The sequence below is a fragment of the Capra hircus genome, chromosome 3 (assembly GCF_001704415.2).
Source record: "Capra hircus breed San Clemente chromosome 3, ASM170441v1, whole genome shotgun sequence".
Taxonomy (NCBI): domain Eukaryota; kingdom Metazoa; phylum Chordata; class Mammalia; order Artiodactyla; family Bovidae; genus Capra; species Capra hircus.
Window position 1 is genome coordinate 74,310,516 of NC_030810.1, and position 24,488 is coordinate 74,335,003.

General features: G+C 36.1%; 1 protein-coding gene across 1 annotated transcript in view; it reads right to left on the reverse strand.

Moving 5' to 3' along the window:
* Nucleotides 1–24,488, reverse strand: part of DPYD (dihydropyrimidine dehydrogenase) — a 926,917-nt gene that overhangs the window by 169,768 nt on the left and 732,661 nt on the right. Inside the window, exon 19 of the mRNA XM_005678060.3 lies at nucleotides 6,299–6,441. Coding sequence (XP_005678117.1) covers nucleotides 6,299–6,441 — 143 coding nt within the window. The remainder of the gene's footprint in view (nucleotides 1–6,298; nucleotides 6,442–24,488) is intronic.

A 24,488-nucleotide genomic window follows, 5' to 3' on the forward strand; every position in this document is an offset into this window, starting at 1 on the left:
TCTTGCCTGGAGAATCCCACGGATGGAGGAACCTAATAGGCTACAGTCCATGGGGTCGCAAAGAGTCGGACACGACTGAGCGATTTCACTTTCCCTTTTCACTTTCACTTTAGGTAAAATTGGTTTAAAATATTTTCTGGCTGAATAAAAACGTGACTAAAACTAATGACACATTAGTTCAGTTCAGTCGCTCAGTCATGCCTGATTATTTGCGACTCATGGACTGCAGCACTCCAGGCCTCCCTGTCCATCACCAACTCCTGGAGCTTACTCAAACTCATGTCCATTGAGTTGGTGATGCCATCTAACTAGCTCATCCTCTGTCATCCCCTTCTCCTCTCGCTTTCAATCTTTCCCAATAACAAGGTCTTTTCAAATGAGTCAGGTCTTTGCATCAGGTGGCCAAAGTGTTGGAGTTTCAGCTTCAGCATCAGTCCTTCCAATGAATATTCAGGACTGATTTCTTTTAGGATGGACTGGTTGGATCTCCTTGCAGTCCAAGGGTCTTTCAAGAGTCTTCTACAACACCACAGTTCAAAAGCATCAATTCTTCAGTGCTCAGCTTTCTTTATAGTCCAACTCTCACATCCATATATGACCACTGGAAACACCATAGCCTTGACTAGATGGACCTCATTGGCAAAGTAATGTCTCTGCTTTTTAGTATGCTACCTAGGTTGGTCATAACTTTCCTTCCAAGAAGTAAACATCTTTTAATTTCATGGCTGCAGACACCATCTGCAGTGATTTTGGAGCCCCCAAAACTAAAGTCTGCCACTGCTTTCACTGTTTCTCCATCTATTTGCCATGAAGTGATGTGACAAGATGCCATGACCTTAGTCTTCTGAATGTTGAACTTTAAGCCAACTTTTTTGCTCTCCTCTTTCACTTTCATCAAGAGGCTCTTTAGTTCTCCTTCATTTTCTGCCATAAGGGTGGTGTCATCTGCATATCTGAGGTTATTGGTATTTCTCCCGGCAATCTTGATTCCAGCTTGTGTTTCTTTCAGTCCAGCGTTTCTCATGATGTACTCTGCATATAAGTTAAATAAGCAGGGTGACAATATACAGCCTTGTCATACTCCTTTTCCTATTTGGAACCAGTCTGTTGTTCCATGTCCAGTTCTAACTGTTGCTTCCTGACCTGCATATGGGTTTCTCAAGAGGCAGGTCACGTGGTCTGGTATTCCCATCTCTTTCAGAATTTTCCACAGTTTGTTGTGATCCACACAGTCAAAGGCTTTGGCATAGTCAATAAAGCAGAAATAGATGTTTTTCTGGAACTCTCTTGCTCTTTTGATGATCCAGCAGATGTTGGCAATTTGATCTCTGGTTCCTTTGCTTTATCTAAAACCAGCTTGAACATTTGGAAGGTCACAGTTCACGATTGCTGGAGCCTGGCTTGGAGAATTTTAAGCATTACTTTACTAGTGTGTGAGCAGTGGGTTTTTAATACACACCACACTAGATAATTCAGATCGAAAGACAACATAATATCTAGAAGGTATAGCAGCGTACTATATAAGTAATTTTGAGCATTACTTTGCTAGTGTGTGAGATGAGTGCAATTATGCAGTAGCTTGAGCATTCTTTGGCATTGCCTATCTTAGGGATTGGAATGGAAACTGACCTTTTTCAGTCCTGTGGCCACTGCTAAGTTTTCCAAATTAGCTGGCATATTGAGTGCAGCACTTTCACAGCATCATCTTTTAAGATTTGAAATAGGTCAACTGGAATTCCATCACCACCACTAGCTTTGGCCCACTTGACTTCACATTCCAGGATGTCTGGCTCTAGGTGAGTGATCACATCATAGTGATTATCTGGGTCATGAAGATCTTTTTTGAACAGTTCTTCTGTGTGTTCTTGCCACCTCTTCTTAATATCTTCTGCTTCTGTTAGGTCCATACCATTTCTGTCCTTTATTGAGTCTATATTTGAATGAAATGTTCCCTTGGTTTCACTAATTTTCTTGAAGAGATCTCTAGTCTTTCCTATTCTATTGTTTTCCTCTATTTCTTTGCACTGAGCACTGAGGAAGGCTTTCTTATCTCTCCTTGCTATTCTTTGGAACTCTGCATTCAAATGGGTATATCTTTTCTCCTTTGCTTTTTGCTTCTCTTCTTTTCACAGCTATTTGTAAGGTCTTCTCAGACAGCCATTTTGCTTTTTTGCATTTGTTTTTTGGGGGATGGTCTTGTTCCCTGTCTCCTGTATTATGTTATGAACTTCCATCCATACTTCACCAGGCACTCTGTCTATCAGATCTAGTCCCTTAATCTATTTCTCACTTCCACTGTATAGTCATTGGGATTTGACTTAGGTCCTACCTGAATGGTCTAGTGGTTTTCCCTACTTTCTTCAATTTAAGTCTGAACTTGCCAATAAGGAGTTCATGATCTGAGCCACAGTCATCTCCCGGTCTTGTTTTTGCTGCCTGTATAGAGCTTCTCCATCTTGGCTGCAAAGAATATAATCAATCTGATTTTGGTGTCAACCATCTGGTGATGTCCATAATGACACATAATTGATAACATAACCTGCAATTTCACACCAGTAAAAAACTGTGTGTGTAAATTTACATTTCTAACATCAACTGGGAGTCAATATTTTACCTAGCTGGAAAGTCTCCAAGCCTAAGCTGAAGGAGCACTTTGGCGGCCATTTTTTAATACCATGTTGACCCTCTCATCCCCTCTTCACAATCTGGTAAAAAAAAATCACAACTCAAGCACACGCACTTAAAAAATTAATTCAACAAATTTTACTGTATTTCTATACACCAGCCAATACATCAGGTGACTAGTGTTTTATGATGATGCTTGGCATGAAAAGATACATTAAGCCAAGCGGATTTCCTCTTTTGAAAATCTAAGCCAAGAGATAGATACTCAGCTGGTAAGGTATTTCATGTAAAAGGTGGAACTGAAGGATCACTATGTAGAATGGCCCATGATGAGCATGTGCTAGGCAGTTCAGAGGAGGCAGAAGTGAGGAATAAGTCTTAAAGAGGAACAGACAGAACTATAGATTCCTTTTGGGAAAAATCACATGGCTCACAGAAGAGAGGTGGCAAAGGTCTCTGCCCTCTCTGGGTAGAGAACTGCCCCATTGGTTCCTGTAGTTCCTGTCTGCATTCATAAATACTATACAATAGGCTTCATTTTCTTCAGGAAGTTTGAATGATTATTTGCTTTTCAATCTCAGATGAGCCTAAGCAGAAACTGCAATTTGAGTGATTCTTTCACCACATGTTTTTATGAGGACACATAGCACTTTCTATATTCACATATCTGCATTGTATTTACATATCTGTATATCTACTCTGTATTCTTTCTTCCTTCCTGATGCCCCAAAGTACCTTCTTTCATAATTTTTCTTTTTCTTTTTTTTTACATGTTGATGTATGGCAAAACCAATACAATATTATAAAGTAATTAACCTCCAATTAAAATAAATAAATTTATATTAAAAATAAATAAATACATTTAAAAAAAGAAAAAAAAAGAGTATAACAAAGTGTAGTGAAATTTAGCAAACTTTAAAAAAATTTTTTTTTTCTTTTCTTAAGGAACTTCTTCCGTCATTCATTTAGTTATGCTTCCTGGAAATAAATTCTTGGTATTTCTTGAGTTAAGAATGTTTTGTTTTATCTTTCTTTCTTGAAGGAAATAAGATTCTGGGTTGATCTTTTCTTTCAACAACTGAAAACTTTTGTTCCACTTTCTGGATTTCATGGTTTCTGATGAGAAATCTATTGTCATTAGAATTTTTTGTTCCTTATAAGTAAAATGTCATGGTTTTGTTGTTTTCAAGGGGTTGTTTGTCTTTAGTTTTCAGAAGTGTGATGATGATATGTTTTGGTATAGATTTCTTTATGCCTCTCAAATTTGGGATTCATTCAACTTCTTGAATCTTGTAAGTTTATGTCTCTTGCAAAAATTGAGAAGTTTTCAGATGTTATTTCCTTTTCATCCCCTCTTTTCTTGATCTCTCCTCTGGCATTCTGATAACACGAATATTAGATCTTCTGCTGTACTCCCGCAGTTCTTTGATACTCTGTCCGTTTTTTCCCTTTCAGTCTTTTTTCTCTCTCTTTTTCAGATGGCTTAATTTCTACTTCTCTATCTTCCATTTCACTGATAATTTCTCTGTCCTCCCCATTCTGCTGTTGAGGCTGTCAACTGACTTTTGTATTTGCTGTTGTATTTTTCAGTACTGAAGTTTTCATTTTTTCAGTACTGAAGTACTTTATATCCTCTATTTTTTGAAACCTTTCATATTTTCCATTTGTTTCAGGCATATTTGTAATCGCCATGTTAGAGAAATTTTATGATGACTGATTTCAAAATCTTCATCAGATCACTCTAAATCTCTGTTAGCTTGGTATTGGCATCTATTAATTGTCTTTTACCATTCACCTTGAGATCTTCCTGAGTCTTGGTATGGTGAGTGATTTTCAATTGAAACACTGACATTTTGAGTACTATGTTAAGTGATTCTTCATCTTATTTAGAACAGTTTTAGCTGGTCTTTTCTGAATACCATTCTGGCAGGGGAGGGGGAGGTTGCTGCCTCCTTACTGCCCAGGTACCCTATTTGACCTCCATTGACTCTGAAGGACATTCTCCATGTTACTGCCAGGATAGGATAGGAGATCTGGCTTCCCACTAGGCCTCCGCTGGCACCAGAGGACTGTGGTGGGAGGGACAGAGTGGCCTTGTTACCACTGGGTGGTGATAAAAGTCCTGATTTCTCATTAGTCTTCCTCTGACAGTGTCCCAAAGGGGAGGAGAAGGGATACCTCATCACTGTCAGTGTGGTGGAAGTCCATGCCTCCAACATGTGGGGGGATCATTACTGCCCACGGGCAATGCTAGTGTCTTGTTACAGCCTCCTGAGACTGGAAGTATAAGACTCATGCTTGTACTTTGTGTGGACAGGTTTGGCACTGCAGGTTTTAGCTGCAGCATGTGGCTGGAGTAGAGCAGTCATGGTCTAAAAGTTTTCTGTCTGCTAGGCTGCCCTTTCTTGGTTCTCTAGCTACAAAGGGTATATATATACTTTTTTGTTTTTTGGTGTGGGGAGGGTCTACCCCTGTTGTTTTCCTGTTGCTGGCTTCTTTGGATCCAAGTCTGGCTATATGAGGCAAAAAGAAAACCCAGGAAACTCTCCACTCTGTTGTGCCCTGGGTCCTGAGATTCCTAGCCAGACTGCCTTCTCCTCACATTTCAGAGTCTCTTTGTTAGTTTTATATATAAATTCAGAAGCATAGGAAAAATTATATCTACTCCATCTTCTTGGAAGCAGAAGTCTGACTCCATTAACATTTTGATATTTGTTGTTTTCACTTTATATTTCATAATGGGATGTTAACTCCAATTGTCAATTTGGCAACATATTATTTTACACTTCACATTCTTGCCAAAGAGTATAAGAGATGCTAAACACTCTGCTCCCCAATTACCATCAATGCTAGGTAGTAAGAAGCCATATTAAAGGAATATGACCACAGAAGTCACAGCCTACTTGCCATGTGAAAAATTTTACCTCTGGTTCACATCACATCACTGAAACCTGCATATCTAGCCCCTGAGAGTAATGCTTATACTATAAAATGCGGGGGCACTGTATTGCATCTACACTGAACAAGATTATAATGTAAAAAGCAAGTATATAATTAGTAAAAAATAAAGTGATTTCTAAGTTATTTGTAGAGGGTTAATAACAGTATGATGCACTACATCTCAAAGTATCCTTTTATGAAAACAATGAAAGAATCTCCCTCAGCTTTATACACAAGAAGGTAAATAACCAATTTATTTTTATATTTTGAAAAACTGTGATTTCCTTGCTTTAGCTACCAGGAAGTTCAGAGTCACTTTGGTCAATCCTTACAGTACCATACAGCAGAGATTTTGTATTGGCCTTACCCTCGGCTTCTTTTATTTTTCAGTCAAGATTCTGCTTTTACCCAGGTTTCCTCATGTATTTGGTTTTTATCCAGTAGCACAGTATGCATTTTGGTACCTGATCCCATTTATTTTAGAAACATACAGGTGCACAAATATGTTAAATAAAATAGAGGGTTTATAAGCTCTTAAAAGGATAGGAAATGATAGGAAATGAACCTCAGGGTTGTTCTCAACTCATAATAGAAACTTAATAAGTGCCACCCATTTTGATCCCACAAGGATTCTTTCTTAAGAGACCCTACAAGAACATATTTGTGGTCACATAATTTACACTTTATTTGTTAGATGGAACTTTGTGAAGGGACAGACAAACACAAGTATTACCTGGAGCACCGAAGCACCACTGTGGAGAAACTGAAGACCACTTTCAGCTGAGTCAATTCCACCAGTGGCCAAAATGGGAAATCCAGGCAAAGCACGAGCAATGGTGGTCACAGCTCTCAAAGCAATAGGTCTGATGGCTATGCCTATGGAAAATAAGGGTGATCAATGGTTAGAATATTGACCACTTGAGCATATTGCCTTATAACACTACTGTGTGATGGTATAACACTACAGTGTTGTACTAGACAAAATTCAGTTTCATCTCTACTTAAGATATATGAGTATGCAAAATAGAAACATTGTTATGTTTCAAAGTATGTTAATTTATAAATGGATATATTCTTATTTTAAGGACTTTGATGCTATTATTGCATGCAGGAATGTTATGCAAGTGGGTACAGCAGTGCAAACTCCTGCATAAAATACATACATACTACAATTCGATATATAGTACCATGTAAAAGATTGTATGGAACACTCAAGCATCTGTTTGAGAAAGAACAAGGAATGGCAGATTTTGTAAAAGAAAAACAATCACATACAGTGCATAAATAGACATACAGCTCTGTTATGTTTCCACGAAGTATAAAGCAGCTGGTGTGATTTGAGATAGTGCAAAACAAGTAAGGTGCTGATGAACTTACAGATTCCATATTGCATTTTACATGTATTTTCCCAAATCTGACGAAACATAGTGAGCCTAGTCTAATTTTTCATATGTTAGAAAATTTTAACCAAGTTAAAGAGAATTTACTAGAATTCAGTAATTAGAGGGTGTATATTTGATTTTTTACACATTATTTAACCAAACATTACCAATACATTATTTGCTAAGTGTAATAAAAGCTGCAGGGATGGACAGAAGACATCATTTTTTAGGTCATATTTTACATGATTACACTTTATAAGGCTGCTTAGACTCTCAAGGGTTAACACAATATGGAGTAAATTAATGTTCTCACAATATAGATATAATTTAATATTTCTGATGTACACTCATAAGCCAATGGTCCCTTAAAGGCATTTTCTGAAGTAAAAGTAGTTTCTTTTGTACAAGAATGTGGCATTGCTTCAACCAGACCCCCACAAACAACTAAACAAGTGAAAGGTAAAACAAGTCTTTTGTGGTGAGTATTTGGCATCCTGTCCACCATCACCAGCATCTTTACCAGTATTCTCAGTATGTATTTATTGGTGTTCCCATTAAGGAAGCACAAAGAGCTTTCATTAAAATCAGGGGTTGAGTGTCTTTGGTCGCTCAGTGGTAAAGAATCCACCTGCCAATGCAGGAGACACGAGTTCTATCCTCGATCCAGGAAGATCCCACATGCCGAGGAGCAACTAAGCTCGTGTGCCAGAACTATTGCGCCTGTGTGCTAGAGCCTAGGAACCACAGCTACTGAGCCCATGGGCTGCAATGAGAAGTCTGCACACCACAGCTACAGAGCAGCCCTTATTCACTGCAACTAGAGACAAGCCCTCACATCAGTGAAGACCCAGCACAGCCAAGAGTAAGTAAGTAAACAGAAATAAATTAAAAAAAAAATAAAAATAATTAAAAAAATAAAATCAGTGGTTTTCTTTTCATCTTGTTCATTTCAGATGAAACTGAATTTATGTGTAACTAATGCTTTTGCATTCAACACCAAAATGTTTGTGGAAATGACTACTTGGTGCTCCCAAACCTAAAAATATCTTCCGCTGGATATTAGCATTCGCAGGCAAGAACATTCAATGCTGAAACTTCGAAATTCCATAACTGACATTTAAATACAAGGCAGTAAGTTAGGGCCATTTAGAAACTGAGCATCAAAACCCTATTTCTATTTTAAAATACTTAGCAGTGACTTCTTAGTCCGAAAATTTTAATCACTGAAAAAGGCGAACACAGTGGACGGGAGGATACATGGAAAGAATACACACACACATACTTATAAAAACATATCTTCAGCTATACAAAAGAAATTTGAGAGTAAAGGTTAGAGGGAAGCATTTTTAGGGAATTTGTAACTTGAATCTTTTAGACAGACATATAGCTATCCTGGCATAATATAAATGACATGTTCAATATATACTAAGTTGATGGCTCCTTTACACACATGTTGCTTTGAAGCAATAAAGAAATATTGGGATTCTTTTTTATTTTTTTTTCTTATTCGGTTGACCCTAGAGAGGAAAGGAAATTTGTGCTAAGCAGATAAATAATTTATTTCTAACTGCACTGTTAGAAGACTATCATTAACACTAAGGGGTAAAGTTTCAAAGTGGTACACAGGGATTTGGCCACATATTCCAATTGATATTAATGGACATCAAATGGCAAAATCCCAGAACACAGCTTTGAAAATTTAACCAGTTCCTTTTAAAGGGCAACATTATTACACAGGTGTTAAAGAACATCAGCAAACCCTCAGTGGCATTTTAAAATGTTCAGTTAGGTCAATAAGATGTTTTCTACTTGATGTTTTCCTTCTTTTTCTAAAGCTTTTCTAATTTACCTAATGAACATGAAAACCTTTCAAACTAATAAAGGTATCTTTTTAAAAATTAAGAGTAATTATGTTCTCTGAGGAAATGTGATCCAAAAATGAAGAAATGGATCCTTCTGTTGCTGAGTAATAGTAAATTTAGTTTTAATTTCCATTATAAATTCTATTTGATTGGTTTTCTTAATTACTTGATTTAAATGAAATATAATCTACCTGTTCTCAGCATTTTTTATGGGGAATAGGTTTTAAAAATGACTTTTATCTGCCATGAAAGGTTTTTGGAAGGAAACTGAAGGTACATAAAAAGATCTCTCAAATTGTTATACAGAAATTTTTTAGTTTTAAAATGACAGAAATGAGGAATAATTGATTCAATATAAAAATAAAACTTCTGGTCACATATATCAATACTACACAAGATTATACATATGTTAATTAAAATGCATAAAGATTTTCAGAATCACGACTATTGAGATAATTTTTTTTTAAATTTTGGCACTGCTATGGTAATTAATGATTTTAGATCAAAAACCAGGGAGGAAGAGTCCAGTTCGAGAAGCTCAAGGAATTAAAAGTAGACTCCATCCTAAAGGAAACAACAAGGTTTAAACTTAAAAAATTGAAATCCTATTAGCTTAAATTAACTATTAGGCAACGTGCAATTTAAATTAAGTCTTCATCTACATGGGATAACCAGATGGGCCTGATGGGGAATTCAGTTACATCAAGCGTTTCCATCTCAAATGTGTGGGATGCGCCAAGGAAAGTTAGCCATCCTGAATCCTCACATTTTGAAAAAGCTACAGGTTCAAACAAAGAAACAAACAAATGTGAACGAGACCTGTGAGTTCCAACACTGATGCCAAGACATGTACCATTAAGAAAACTTTGCATTCATTTAAACATCATATATTTTATAATTACTCCTAGAAAGAAGGGAATTTGAAGATGAACTAGTTACAATATCAAAGAAACAACAGGGTCAACTTCTTAGGTTAAAATTCTAGCTCCACTATTTACAAGCTGTGTAATCTTGTGAAAATTTCTTAACATTTTAATCCATAAAATAATAAAATTTTAATAACTTCACAAAGCTGTTCTGAGGATTAATTAATTATATATATATATATATATATATTGCTGCTGCTGCTGCTGCTAAGTCGTGTCAGTCGTGTCCGACTCTGTGCGACTCCTCAGACGGCAGCCCACCAAGCTCCCCCGTCCCTGGGATTCTCCAGGCAAGAACACTGGAGTGGGTTGCCATTTCCTTCTCCAATGCATGAAAGTGAAAAGTGAAAGTGAAGTCGCTCAGTCGTGTCCGACTCTTCGCAACCCCATGGACTATAGCCTACCAGGCTCCTCCATCCATGGGATTCTCCAGGCAAGAGTACTGGAGTGGGGTGCCTTTGCCTTCTCCGATATAAAGGGCTAGCTCATGATAAAGATTATATGTGTGTGCTAAGTCGTGTCAGTTGTGTCTGACTGTTTGCCACCTCATAGACTGTAGCCTGCCAGGTTCCTCTGTCCACAGGATTCTCCAGGCTAGAATACCGAAGTGGGTTGCCATTTCCTCCTCCATGGGATCTTCCTGACCCAGGTATCCAACCTGGGTTTCTGGTATTGCAGACTGATTGAGTCACCAGGGAGGTGCCAAATATTATACAGTGTTTGCTATTATAATCTGTACTACCCTGAAAGGACAATTGATTTCAGAGGGAGCATTTATTTAGCTTACTTCGAGCCTTCTATGTTGTTGCTGTGTGCTTAGTAATGCAATTTTTTTTACTGTAGACAAAAGCATGATGCCTAGGGTGATGAAACTTTATAACCTCTGCTCCCTTAGAAGAACCATCTCCTGCTTCTTTTCGCCATCTCTATTGAGTGACGTCATGATGCTGGTAGGATTAACTGACTCCATAGCTAAAAATCTCAAACACAGACATCCATATATTGCATTTTTTTTTTGAGAATCAAAAGGTCCATGCGCTAAATCAATATGCAAAATTTTTAATGCCATCAGAACTTGAGTTTATTTGTGAGAAGTAAGCATAACTTTACTTAGCATCACTAAATCCTTGAAGAGAAAAGACTTTTTTAATGGGCAAGATAGTGTAGAACATATGCTAATTTTGGATAACTGAAATTTTGAATAATTGAATTTAATTCTGTTTGGTTTTGCCTTAATCATTTGACTTCTAGGACAGCTACTGTTACAGAATTAATTGTTAAAGCTAAGTCCACAATAAACTCCCGGATAATAGCTCTAGCAGGCAATAAAACAGAAATTGGGTTATAATACTCACTCGTGCTCACTGTGTATACAAAAAGAAAATGTAGTTTTAATTTGCTTACATTAATTAAAATATAATGAATTAAGTGGATAACAAATTCCTTAGAAATTAAACTTTGACTACCTAATTGTTAACAGTTTTAACATCACCCAGAAGAAAGAAAATAGTAGCAAATCAAGACTTTCAAGGATTTAGGAGTTGAGAGATTGATTTTTATAAAACACATAAGTCAAGCACCAAAAATTTATATTTTAAAACAACTTTAAAATGTTAATCAACCTAATATACTGATAAATATGTAAAGCACAACTAATTAAAAATACATCTCTACACACGGATTAAAGTCCCCTGAGAAAATTAGCATAATTCAACCAGAAACTGAAGTACTAGAAGGATCAGGGTTATATCAAGAGATGTGAAATCTAAACAGGAGAAATGAGAGAGAGAAAACTAGTTGTTTTACATTGTTATTTCAGGTTTATTGAAAAACTAAAATTTTTCTTATGAAATGTTTTAATTTTTGTTAAGTATTCCAAGAAAATTTCTCCCAGTCTTTATATCTTTATAACTGTTTATCTGCTTTATAACATATTCAATATGGTCATAGTCAATTCATATTCAATAATTTGGTACCTAGAATGTTCTAGACATTTTATTTTAAAGCAATAGAATTAATACTATTTACCAAAGAAGGGGACATTTACCTCTGGGTGCTTGCTCATGAAGTGATTTCCAAATTCCCTGATACTTGATAGAGAGACTGGGGCTTCATATATAGCGTGTGTTTTAACCCTTGCAGCACTGTGCAGGTAGATGCTATCATGTATATGAAGAAAGGGTAGTTCAACCTGAATAAAACTTGTTTGATGTCACAGTTTTTAAAGTTTAAAGAGCAAGTCTCTGTGTGGAGTCCATACTTTTGAACTGAGAACTGACAGTGCAGCAATTATGATGAGCATCACCTTCAGAAAGCCAGTATCAGTACTGCCTGTGGTCTAATGCTCAGACAGTTTCGAAAGTCCACCCAAGTAGGTGTAAATCTTGACTCTATTACTTTACACAATTGTGACTTTGAGCAAGCTCCTCGGCTTCCCAGAACATCAGTTTTTGGTATCTGTGAAACAGGAACATCAATAACAATATCATAGCAGCTTGGGGACTATTACATGACACAGTTTGTGGAAAACATTCAGTCCAGTGCCTGGTTTGTAGTGTATAAAGGTTGTATTACTACTGAAGTCACAAAAAATTGATCAGAGAAATAAGCATTCACTATAAACGTGGGGTTAAACACTTAATACTTAAGGGATGTTAGTTAATATTCTAGATAGCAAATTTGGAGATCCTAAGTCATTTCATTTCCAAAAAATATAGTTTAAGTCTATGACTGCAAATGCATTTATTTGTGTGATGAACTTTTATTAGATTTATAATGCAATTGCAATGTCTAAAGGTATATGTCTTATCCTGAAACCCCATTTTGAGAAATATAATCCATTAGTGCATAGATACAAAGTCACATGTACAAAGATGTTTCTTGAAATACTGTTCTATATAACAAAACAGTGAAAAACAACCTAAATAATCACTAGTAGTTATGCTAGAAAATAAATTATAGTTCATTCATGTAGGATGCTGCAGGAAACCTTTCAAATTGACATGGAAATATCTCTAGGATACGTAGTTATGTGTTATATCACAAGGAGCAGAACAATATATAGGGTATGGCCCAATTTTAGGTAAAGAAAAAATATGATTACACTTAGTATGTGGACATGTAAATGCACAGAATACTGTGTTTTAAATTGCTAATAATTATCTCTGGGGTAACAGGCTGAAGAAGAACTTTTACGTTTGATATCTGTACTTCCATATTATTTGATTCTCTTAGGTAAGAAAGTGTTTATGATTCACTTCTGCAAAGAAAAATGACTCTTTTTTTATATAATGCATCTAAAACAATACAGGAATAGGATTCTATGCTGTGAAACTTTTATGCACAAGATGTGCAGTGCTTCTACTCTCTGTACATTCAGAAGAGCACTTTTGGTTCTATATCTAATATTTTAAGTAAAATATAAACAGAATATATCCAAAACAGGGTGAACAGGATGACCGTGATCTCTGTCCCTGTCTTTCTTTCACAGACACACACACATAATGAGACGGAGCCAGACATAGAAAAAGCACATAAATAGTTTTGTTTGGAATCAGAGGGTAAGCAAAATCAGTAAAGTTAAATTTCAGTAAAGCTAGTTGTCAGTTTTATGAAGTAGTTTAGGCCACAGTGATTTAGCAGAACACAAGAAAGCAAGTAAATGTATCACACTTATACCAATTAAGGATATTGAGTTATATTACTAAAGTATTCAATTTTAATTTTAACAATATCTGTGAAAATAAATTCTATCCCTATAATTTAAAACGTGTATATATATATGTATATATATATATTATATGCAAATAGTTTATTACATAAAGTTAATTCCACTGTTTTGGCTACAATAAACTTAATTTTTAAACAAAAATTTTAAACAATAATATGTATATGTGTGGTGTATAAAATGGCTGAAAGTATTAATACTCTAATGGTTGTCTTCAAGTATTTTAAGAGGTAATCATGAAGAAAGATTCCATGTTTTTTCTCAAAAGGTAACTAGAACCGATGGCACACACTTTTGGTTTTATTATTTTTTTATCATTAATTAATATCATTGCTAAGTCGCTTCATTCGTGTCTGACTCTGTGCGACCCCATAGACAGGGAAGCCTGGTGGGCTTCACTGGGATTCTCCAGGCAAGAACACTGGAGTGGGTTGCCATTTCATTCTCCAATGCATGAAAATGAAAAATGAAAGTGAAGTCACTCAGTCTTATCTGACTCTTAGCAACCCCATGGACTGCAGCCTACCAGGCTCCTCCGTCCATGGGATTTTCCAGGCAAGAGCACTGGAGTGGGTTGCCATTGCCTTCTCCGAATTAATATCATTAAAATTTGCCAATTGTAAATTCAGCGACAGAAGTAGCTACATTGGTATGCTCCTATCACTTGAAACTAAATGGGTACTTGGCAGGTAGTAGCCAGTAGAAAAGACCTCTGTACTATAGAAAATATTGGATTATATGATCTCTTCCAATTAAAAATTCCAGGATACTATGAACTTTGTCATGGTATTTTAAGGAGTAATTTTATATGCTCTGTGGTTTCCCAATAGATACCAGTGATGAAGCTCACATATAAAAGGATTGATTATAAGTGAAAGTCAAATTTTAACATTCAGTGCATTCAATATGGGCTTCCCTGGTGGCTCAGGTGGTAAAGCGTCTGCCCGCAAAGTGGGAGACCTGGGTTCGATCCCTGGATTGGGAAGATCCCCTGGAGAAGGATAAGTCAAATAAACTTCAATAAATTAAAAAAAAATAAGACTAAATTTTGTAACTAATTTTGTAACTAATAAAGAATTGTTGTCCACATATGATAAAAGCAAGAATGCGAGTATAATCATTGGCTAGGAATTAGATAGAAACAATAGTAATTTATGACCTAGCTTGCCTAGAAGTCCCAGTTTGTCACACCTATATTTATTTGTAATTACATGATGTAATTATAAATACCATCCTCTTTCTCTCAAAAAGCACCTAGTTTGGATTACAAATTATAATGAAATTGCATTTAGGGATTATAGCACAAAAATAATTGTGGAAGCAAATGAAATTTGATTTAGAAAAAAATCATAATCTATGAAAAAATTAGGTACTGACTACACAGTCCAAGACTCAAAGGATGGCATGAAGAGACATATTTCCTTGAATTTATCACTAGAAGGAAAAATATAGGGTATTTATATGTGATATCTGGGCATAATTATTCTATATGTTCTTTCTATTTTCAACCTGTAGGTGGCCACCACAAGCTACACTTATTAAACAACTCATTAGTAGCATTTTCAATACTGTCCTCTTCAGATAATTAGCAATTTATTTAAATAACCAATTTCTGTAGAAATAATTGCCATGAAATGCCCTGAACCTACTTTTTTATAAACTATAATAAAAGTGTTAAGATAATCCCTGACATTTGCAAATGCCATTAGTTCACCTTTCCTTTTGATAGTGCTATGGCATTATGCTTAAACAATTACCCGATAACACAGCGGTTTAATGAAGCAGTACAGTAAGCACATTCTTCAATATGGTCAGCAAGGACATTCAGATTTAGAAAGAAATCCAGTATGCAGACATGTTAACATTGAGTAAAGACACACAGACAAAAGAAACAAGATTACTGAAATAAGTACATTGCTGCTATTTCCAACTTGGTTTAGTTTTCATAGTAGATGCTACAATATATGTATTCTCTTTGGAAACAAGAATGGAAAGTTTTGCAAATTGGTTCATGCAATTGGCTGGTGTTAATTAAAATCATGTGAATCTATGAATATGCAAAATATACTCATCATATTATTTGTTCAGCAACCTCTACAAAAGAGAAATAAGTAGAGAATTTTTCTTACTCTCATTTTTAAAATATTTAAGTATGTTTTTACTTACAAAATGATGCAAATTTTCAAAGCAGAGTTATCAAGAAAAACTATAAACTGCTTTTACATCTCAGCTGGTATTTAGCATTTAAAATGGACCAGGGTTTGGATCTCAGCTTCTTCCTTGTTATTCAGCTCCCTATTCTAAGACCTACTGATAAGGGCTCATGGTGTGTTTCTGAGTCACCAGAGATAAAACTCTCTGAGACTGTCACAATTTTAAGCTGTAGGCCTTCATATGATAAAACCAGACCAGAATTCAAAACCAATGGCTGTATCATTTTATAGCAAAAAGAAAATACTGCTAAGAGTCTCCTGAATACCAGGTGCTCTAATAAGACTAGAGATTTTTTCAAGAAAATCAGAGATACCAAGCAAACATTTCATGCAAAGATGGGCTCAATAAAGGACAGAAATGGTATGGACCTAACAGAAGCAGAAGAGATTAAGAAGAGGTGACAAGAATGCACAGAAGAACTATACAAAAAAGATCTTCGTGACCCAGATAACCACGATGGTGTGATCACTCACCTAGACTAGATATCTTGGAGTCCAAAGTCAAGTGGGCTTTCGGAAACCACTATGAACAAAGCTAGTGGAGGTAATGGAATTCCAGTTGAGCTATTTCAGATCCTAAAAGATGATGCTGTGAAAGTGCTGCACTCAATATGCCAGCATATTTGGAAAACTCAGCTGTGGCCACAGGACTGGAAAAGATCAGTTTTCATTCCAATCCCAAAGAAAGGCAATGCCAAAGAATGCTCAAACTACTACACAGTTGTACTCATCCCACACTCTAGCAAAGTAATGCTCAAAATTCTCTTTTGTTGAAGTGTGAACTGAGAACTTCCAGATGTTCAGGCTGGATTTAGGAAAGCCAGAGGAACTAGAGATCAAATTGCCAACATCCACTGGATCATAGAAAAAGCAAGAGAATTCCAGAAAAAACATCTACTTCCGCTTTATTGACTATGCCAAAGCCTTTGACTGTGTGGATCACAATAAACTGTGGAAAATTCTGAAAGAGATGGAAATACCAGACCACCTGACCTTCCTCTTGAGAAGTCTGTATGCAGGTCAGGAAGCAACAGTTAGAACTGGACATGGAACAATAGACTGGTTCCAAATTGGGACAGGAGTATGTCAAGGCTATATATTGTCATCCTGCTTATTTAACTTATATGCAGGGTACATCATGTGAAATGTTGGGCTGGATGAAGCACAAACTGGAATCAAGACTGCTGGGAGAAATATCAATAACCTCAGATATGCAGATGACACCACCCTTATGGCAGAAAGTGAAGAAGAACTAAAGAGCCTCTTGATGAAAGTGAAAGAGGAGAGTGAAAAAGTTGGCTTAAAACTCAACATTCAAAAAACTAAGATCATGGCATCTGGTCCCACCACTTCATGGCAAATAGATGGGGAAACAATGGAAACAGACACTTTATTTACTTGGGCTCCAAAATCGCTGCAGATGGTGACTACAACCATGAAATTAGATGATGCTTGCTCCTTGGAAGAAAAACTATGACCAACCTAGACAGCATATTAGAAAGGAAACATTACTGTGCCATCAAAGGTCTGTCTAGTCAAAGCTATGGTTTTTCCAGTAGTCATGTATGGATATGAGAGTTGGACTATAAAGAAGGCTGAGCGGTTAAGAACTGATGCTTTTGAACTGTGGTGTTGGAGAAGACTCTTGAGAGTTCCTTGGACTGCAAGGAGATCCAACCAGTCCATTCTAAAGGAAATCAGTCCTAAATATTCATTGGACAGACTGATGCTGAAACTGAAGGTCCAATACGTTGGACACCTAATGCAAAGAAGGGAAAGATGCTGATGCTGGGAAAGACTGAAGGTAGGAGGAGAAGGGGACAACAGAGGATGAAATGGTTGGATGGCATCACAGACTCGATGGACATGAGTTTGAATAAGCTCTAGGAGTTGGTGATGGACAGGGAAGCCTGGTGTTGTGTAGTCCATGGTGTCACAAAGAGTTGAACATGACTGAGAGACTGAACTAAGCTGAACTACTAAGTTAGTTCAGATCATAAAGTATCTGCCTGCAATGCAGGAGACCTGGCTTTGATCTCTGGATTGGGAAGATCCACTTGAGAAGGGAATGGCAACTCACTCCGGTATTCTTGACTGGAGAATTCCATGGACAGAAGAGCCTGGCAGGCTACGGTCCATGGGTTTGCAAAGAGTTGTACCTAACTGAGCGACTAACATTTTCACTTTCACTACCAAGTTACTTACACATTATTTCTATGTTCACAACAAGTTGTATATGCATTATTCCCCCTGTACAGATGAAGAAATTCAGAAGAGTTAAATAGCAAATGTACATAAGAAAGACAGGGTCATGTAGTGAAGTAAAACATAGCAATAAAACAGTTCACAATGTGACCATAAAATACACTGATAGGTTTGAATTGGAGGGTTTTTCTTTATTTCCAGATTACCATATCCTTCTGTCCCTTTTGTTTAAGTACTTCTGGCAGTGCTATAAACCTATAAATACAACAAATGTACCTATATATATAAATATATGACTATTTAAAAATACACATATTTCCTTGGTGAAGAGATTCGGAACCATGAGTTAGCAAATTTGGTGTATAAATATTTCTCATTTGATTTTGCTTAAGAATGCTCAGGACAAATGTTATGAAACCACATAAAAATCTCACAGTCTATGTGTGTTCAAAATGGTTATTTGAAGAAGAGAAAGAGGAAGTTTAAAATGATGGTAATGCTGATAACTAGAAGTAGGCTTTGCTCTTAGAGACCCAGGGCAATTAAAAATGAGCCTTTTTCTGAAGACGTAAAAAATAACAAAAAGAGTTCTCACATTCGTTAGGATCATATCATCTCTTTCTTTGGAATGCCATCTATTTCTTTCCTCTCTGAAATTCTGTCCTCAGTTTACACTGTGGGTGTTTCTATGCTCAGGGTGTCCGTCGTCACACCTGCTCTACCGCCAAAATTTTCCTTTTATTCTCATTCTTTTTACTTGACAATGAATTGCCAGTGTAAATTTCTGTGCCCTATGATAAGGCTGTATTTCTCACAGCCTGATGAAACCCAGGTTGTACAGTAAGCACTGAGGTTTTGTTCTCTTCTCTGGGGTGGACACCTCTCAAAGATAATAATGGGCTTAAAATTTTTTTCATTGAAGTATAGTTAATTTATAATAATATATTAATTTCAGGTGTACAGCACAATGATTCAGTATTTTCACAGACTATACTCCATGAAATGTTATCACAAGAGCATAGCTTAGTTTCCTGTGCTATACAATACATCCTTGTTGCTTATCTATTTTATACACAGTAGTTTGTATCTCTTAATCTCATTCTCCTATTTTGCCCCTTGCCCTTCCCCTCTCTTCATCAGAAACCACTAGCTTATTTTTATATTATTAGTTTGTTTCTGTTTTGCATATATTCATTTGTAATATATTTTAGATTCCACATATAAGTGATACACAGTATTCGTTTTTCTCTGACTTATTTCAATAAATAAAATGTTCTCTATCTCTATCTACATTGCTGCAAATGGCAGGATTTCACTTTTTATGGCTGAGTAGTAATCCACTGTGTATATCCCACCTTTTTATCCATTAGTCTATTGATGGGCATTTGGGCTGCTTCCATATCTTGGCTATTATAAATAGTGCTGCTATAAACACTGGATGCATGTATATTTTTGAATTAATGTTTTCATTTGCTTCAGATGTGTACCCAGGAGTGGAACTGCTGGATCATATGGTAGTCTTGTTTTTAGTTTTTTGGAAGAAACTCCATACTGTTTTCCATAGTAGCTGTACCAATTTACATTCCCACCAACAGGTACAAGGGTTCCTTTTTCCTCACATTCTCTCCAACATTTGTTATCCATAAGCTTTTTGAGGATAGGTGTTCTGACATGTGTTTAAAAATAATAATGTAGACAAGGTCATCTCCAGCTGGACCCTATCAGAACCCTCTGAGAACCAATGCTCCTGTAAACTGACTAGGCACTTAGAAAAGTAGGAGCTCTACTCACCAATATTTGCTCTACTGACCAGTAATTGCCTCTCAACTAATTGACAGTAAAATTTCTTCCTACATTTCAACAGGGTGAAAAATGAGAAATCATTGTTAGTCAAAATTATTTCTTGTACCTAGTATGATGTCAGTTGCTAAAAGGAAGCAATAAAAGTATTTCCTCTCATTGAGCTTATGAGACTAAGTAGCTATAATGAAGACACGGACAACATATGTTCACATCCTGATTATCTGAAGCAGACTGAAGAATTGCTGAAACTCAGAGAATAGGATGATCCAGGAAGACTGAAGTGGTTCAGAAAGGCTTTATGAGAGATGCAGGATACCAGCTGGGCTCTTGAGAGACGAGTAGGTAGGTTTGGGGTTCAGAACTAGGGTATTTCAAATTCTGGCAAGGGTTGGGGACAAGGTGGGCAAAACTGCAGTTACAGTAATGAATAATTCATGTTTCTGAGACTCTTGTATTAAGAACAAAACTAAAGTAGCCTCAGGTTGGGGAACTATATACAATGAGTTTGGGTTGCATGAGGGTGTTGCCCGGTGAGCAGAGGGCAACACCCCCACTCCCCCGGATATTGTTATGAATTTCTGTATGATAACTTTATTTTAAAAACTGATTTTTAAACTACTGAGTTGGCATGATAATTTTTGAATTCTTATGAATTTCAATAGTGTCTGAAAAAAAAGATATAATAAAATGAAAGAAGCCCAGATTTATCTCATTGTTAATAAAAAATATTTCTCCAAGGAAGCTAAACAGAATATACAGTCTATGTAGTAGCTCAGATGGTAAAAGGATCTGCCTGCAATGGAGGAGACCCGGGTTTGATCCCTGGTTTGGGAAGACCCCTGGAAAAGGAAATGGCAACCCACTGCAGTATTCTTGCCAGAATTTCATGGACAGAGGAGCCTGTGGGCTACAATCCATGGGGTCACAAAGAGTCAGACATGACTGAGTGACAAACACATACACATGTCCCTGGTTGTAACCTTTACATAGATCATAAGGATCTTTGCAGTCTGATTTTTAAAGTAAAAGGATTTTTATCTATCAGAAGGGACAAAAGTTGCAATTAAAATTAAAATAATGTTTCTTCTTTTTACAACTTAGGGAGCTTGTGTAATGGAAGAGTGTACAAGTTCCACTCCATTCAACAACTGTTACTAGTATCATACATTTTCATCTTCATAAATGCATTTGCAGTCTTAAAAAACATCATAAATATTGCAGGAATCTGCAGCAAGCATTAAAACAGAGCACACGATCAAGCAATTAGGAAAGGGAAAATAAGTTAACATTACATTTCTTTACAAGATCTTCCAAACTATTACCTAGAGGCACTCTTACACTATGTTAGATCATGGGTATATTCTGGAAACTTCTTTTATTCCAGAGGGCAACTGGGGGCTTAAACTGGTCATCTAGTCTCAACATGTGCTTATCCATGTGTCCCCTGATATTTTAGTGCTTTGAACTATAAGCAAGGATGCTCCTCGGGCAAGTGAGTAGTTAGAAAACAGCAGCTATTTGGACAAGCCATATACTGGGAAGGAACATCTAATGGACATAATTAGAACCATGTAAAAATCAAATAAGATAATCTATGTAAAGCAGGTAGCTCTGTGACAAGCGCATATGAAGTGCTTAGCAAGCAGTACCATCACAACAGATTTTTAAAACAATATAAATAAAGTAAGGACACTGTGAACAAACTTTAGGCTGCAATGAAATCGACAAATTCCAAGCAAACCACATCTAAGCAAAAATAACAACAAAAACCAGAAAATAAAAATTAAAAAACAACCTCATAACTATCATGAAATTGAATTAGTAATAATAATAATAATTATTATAATAAAACAATTGCAACAAAAAACTGCAGGCCCAGATGCCTTCACTGGTAAATTCTATCAAACTTAAGGGCTTCCCTGGTGGCTCAGAGGTTAAAGCATCTGCCTGCAATGCAGGAGACCCAGGTTTGATCCCTGGGTCGGGAAGATCCCCTGGAGAAGGAAATGGCAACCCACTCCAGTATTCTTGCCTGAAGAATCCCATGGATGGAGGGAGGCTGGTGGGCTACAGTCCACGGGGTCCCAAAGAGTTGGACACAACTGAGCGATTTTTCTTTCTTAAGGAAAAAATAATATTAATCTTATGGAAACATTTGCAGAAGACAGAACAAGAAGGAACAATTCCCAACTCATTTTATGAGGCCAGCATAATTCTGATACCAAAATATAACGAATATACTAAAAGAAAATAAAATTGTAGGCCAATATTCTTCATTAATATAGACTCAAATGTCTTTAATAAAATTCCAGCAAACTGTCTTTGAAGAAGCTGATAAGTTAATTCTAAAATGTATATAAAAATACAAACTATCTAGAATAACCAAAACAATTATGAAAAATAAAACACAATTTGAGGATGCTATTTCACTTCAGGACTTGCATAAATATCCAGTATCGTGATAACAGTATAAAAATATATACCAGGATGGAATCCAAAAATAGTCACCACTATAAAGTCAACTGATTTTTGACCAAGTCACTAAGTTAGTTCAGTGGGGGAAAGAAAAATCATTCTAACAAATAGTGCAGAACAACTGGATATTTGTAAGAAAAGGTGATTAAAAAAACCTTAGTTGTTCTCTTACTGCATACAAAAAATTTTTAAAGATTCAGAATGAATTAGGAAAACAAACAAACAAACAAAACATAGGAAAGTATCTCTATAACCTAGAGTTAAGCAAGATATTTTTGGAAAGAATATTAAAACAAGTTACTAAATAATACTAAATAATAAAATATTGATATACTAGATTTTATTTAAAAAATCAGCAAAGAAGCCAAAATCTATAAAAATTATATATTCACATACATAAATTTAAAAAGAACTTATATCTAAAGTGTATAAAGAGTTCCTAAAAAACAATAATTACAAGATGAGTTATAACTAAAATAAGCAAAATTTGATCAGACTTTTTTTTTTAAAGACATATAAATGGACAATGAGTACATGGAAAGTTACCCCATGTTAGAGAAATACAAATCAAAACCTACATGAGCCTCCACTTCACACTTATTAGAAAATATGTAAAAAGAAGACTGATAACACCAAACATTGACCCGAGTGTGGAACAAGTGGAATTCTCATATATAGCTAACTGGAGTACAAAATGGGAAAATCACTTTGGATAATTGCTTGAAATCTCTTTAAAAATTAAACATATATCTGTCCTATGACTCCGCAATTTCACTCCTAAACTTTTGCCCGGGAGAAATGAAAATAAGACTACAAAAGGGCACATACAAGAATGTTTATAATAGCCCCAAACTGGAACCCACCCAAATGTCCATCAACAAGAGAATGGATAAACAAATTGTGGTCAATTAATTTAGTGAAAATTATCAGCAATAAAAAGGACTTGCTTACTAGTACCTACAACAACATAGATGGATATGAAAAATGTGATAGCTGAATAAATGAACCCAAAAAGTACACACACACACACACACACACACACACACACACACACACACACACACGAGTAGTAGGGGTGTTAGGAAGAGGGAGACAGAGAGAATGAATACATTATTTCATTGATATGAAGTTTGCTGCTGCTGCTGCTGCTAAGTCAGTCGCTTCAGTCGTGTCCGACTCTGTGCGACCCCATAGACGGCAGCCCACCAGGCTCCCCGGTCCCTGGGATTTTCCAGGCAAGAACACTGCAAGAACGCTGGAGTGGGTTGCCATTTCCTTCTCCAATGCATGAAAGTGAAAAGTGACAGCGAAGTCGCTCAGTTGTGTCCGACTCTTCACAACCCCATGGACCACAGCCTACCAGGCTCCTCCGCCCATAGGATTTTCCAGCCAAGAGTACTGGAGTGGGATGCCATTGCCTTCTCCATAAATATATATATATATATTATATATATATATAAATATATTATATATTTAATATATATATATTATAATTATATATTAATTTATTTATAAAATATATAAATATATATATATATATATAGAGAGAGAGAGAGAGAGAGGAGGAACTGATTGTTAAGCAGTACCAAGAGAATTTTCAGGTATGAAAGAAATATACTCTATTCTATTTCAAACTGTAGTTACTCCATGCCTGCTCGGTCGCTCTGCAGTGTCTGATGCTTTGTGACCCCACGGACTGTATCCAGCCAAACTTCTCTATCCATGGGATTTTCTAAGGAGGAATACTGAAGTGAGTTGCAATTTCCTCCTCCAGGGGATCTTCCTGACCCAGGGATTGAATATGTGTCTCCTGCATTGGCAGGTGGATTCTTTACCACTGAACCATCTGAGCCCCTGTAGTTACTAAAAATGTAGACAGTAGTAAATGGTAATTTAGCTGAACACTTAACATTTGTGTACTGTATCCTATATAAAATATACTTCATACAAAAAATAAAAAATATGTAAATATATATAAGAGGTAGCAAAAATGTCCATCTTTTAAGTACGCATCTCCCAGCTGGATCCACATCTAAGAAGTTTTAGATGGTTAGATCACTCAAAGACTTCATTTTACAAAATATGAGAGCATCCTTCCCATTAGTGGGCAGGAACTACATCTGAGAGAAAATGAATCTTACATTTTAAAACTAAACAGGACTAAAAATCATATCTGCAGTACCTCACAGAAGAGAAACATAGAGAACAAGATGACCTATCACAAGTACTTTTTATGATGTTCTTGGCCTCTTCAATGCTTGTAATCTTCATAAAATATTCTTGAAAGCAGTGCTTTTAAAGATGCCATATACATCCTATATAAGCATTTA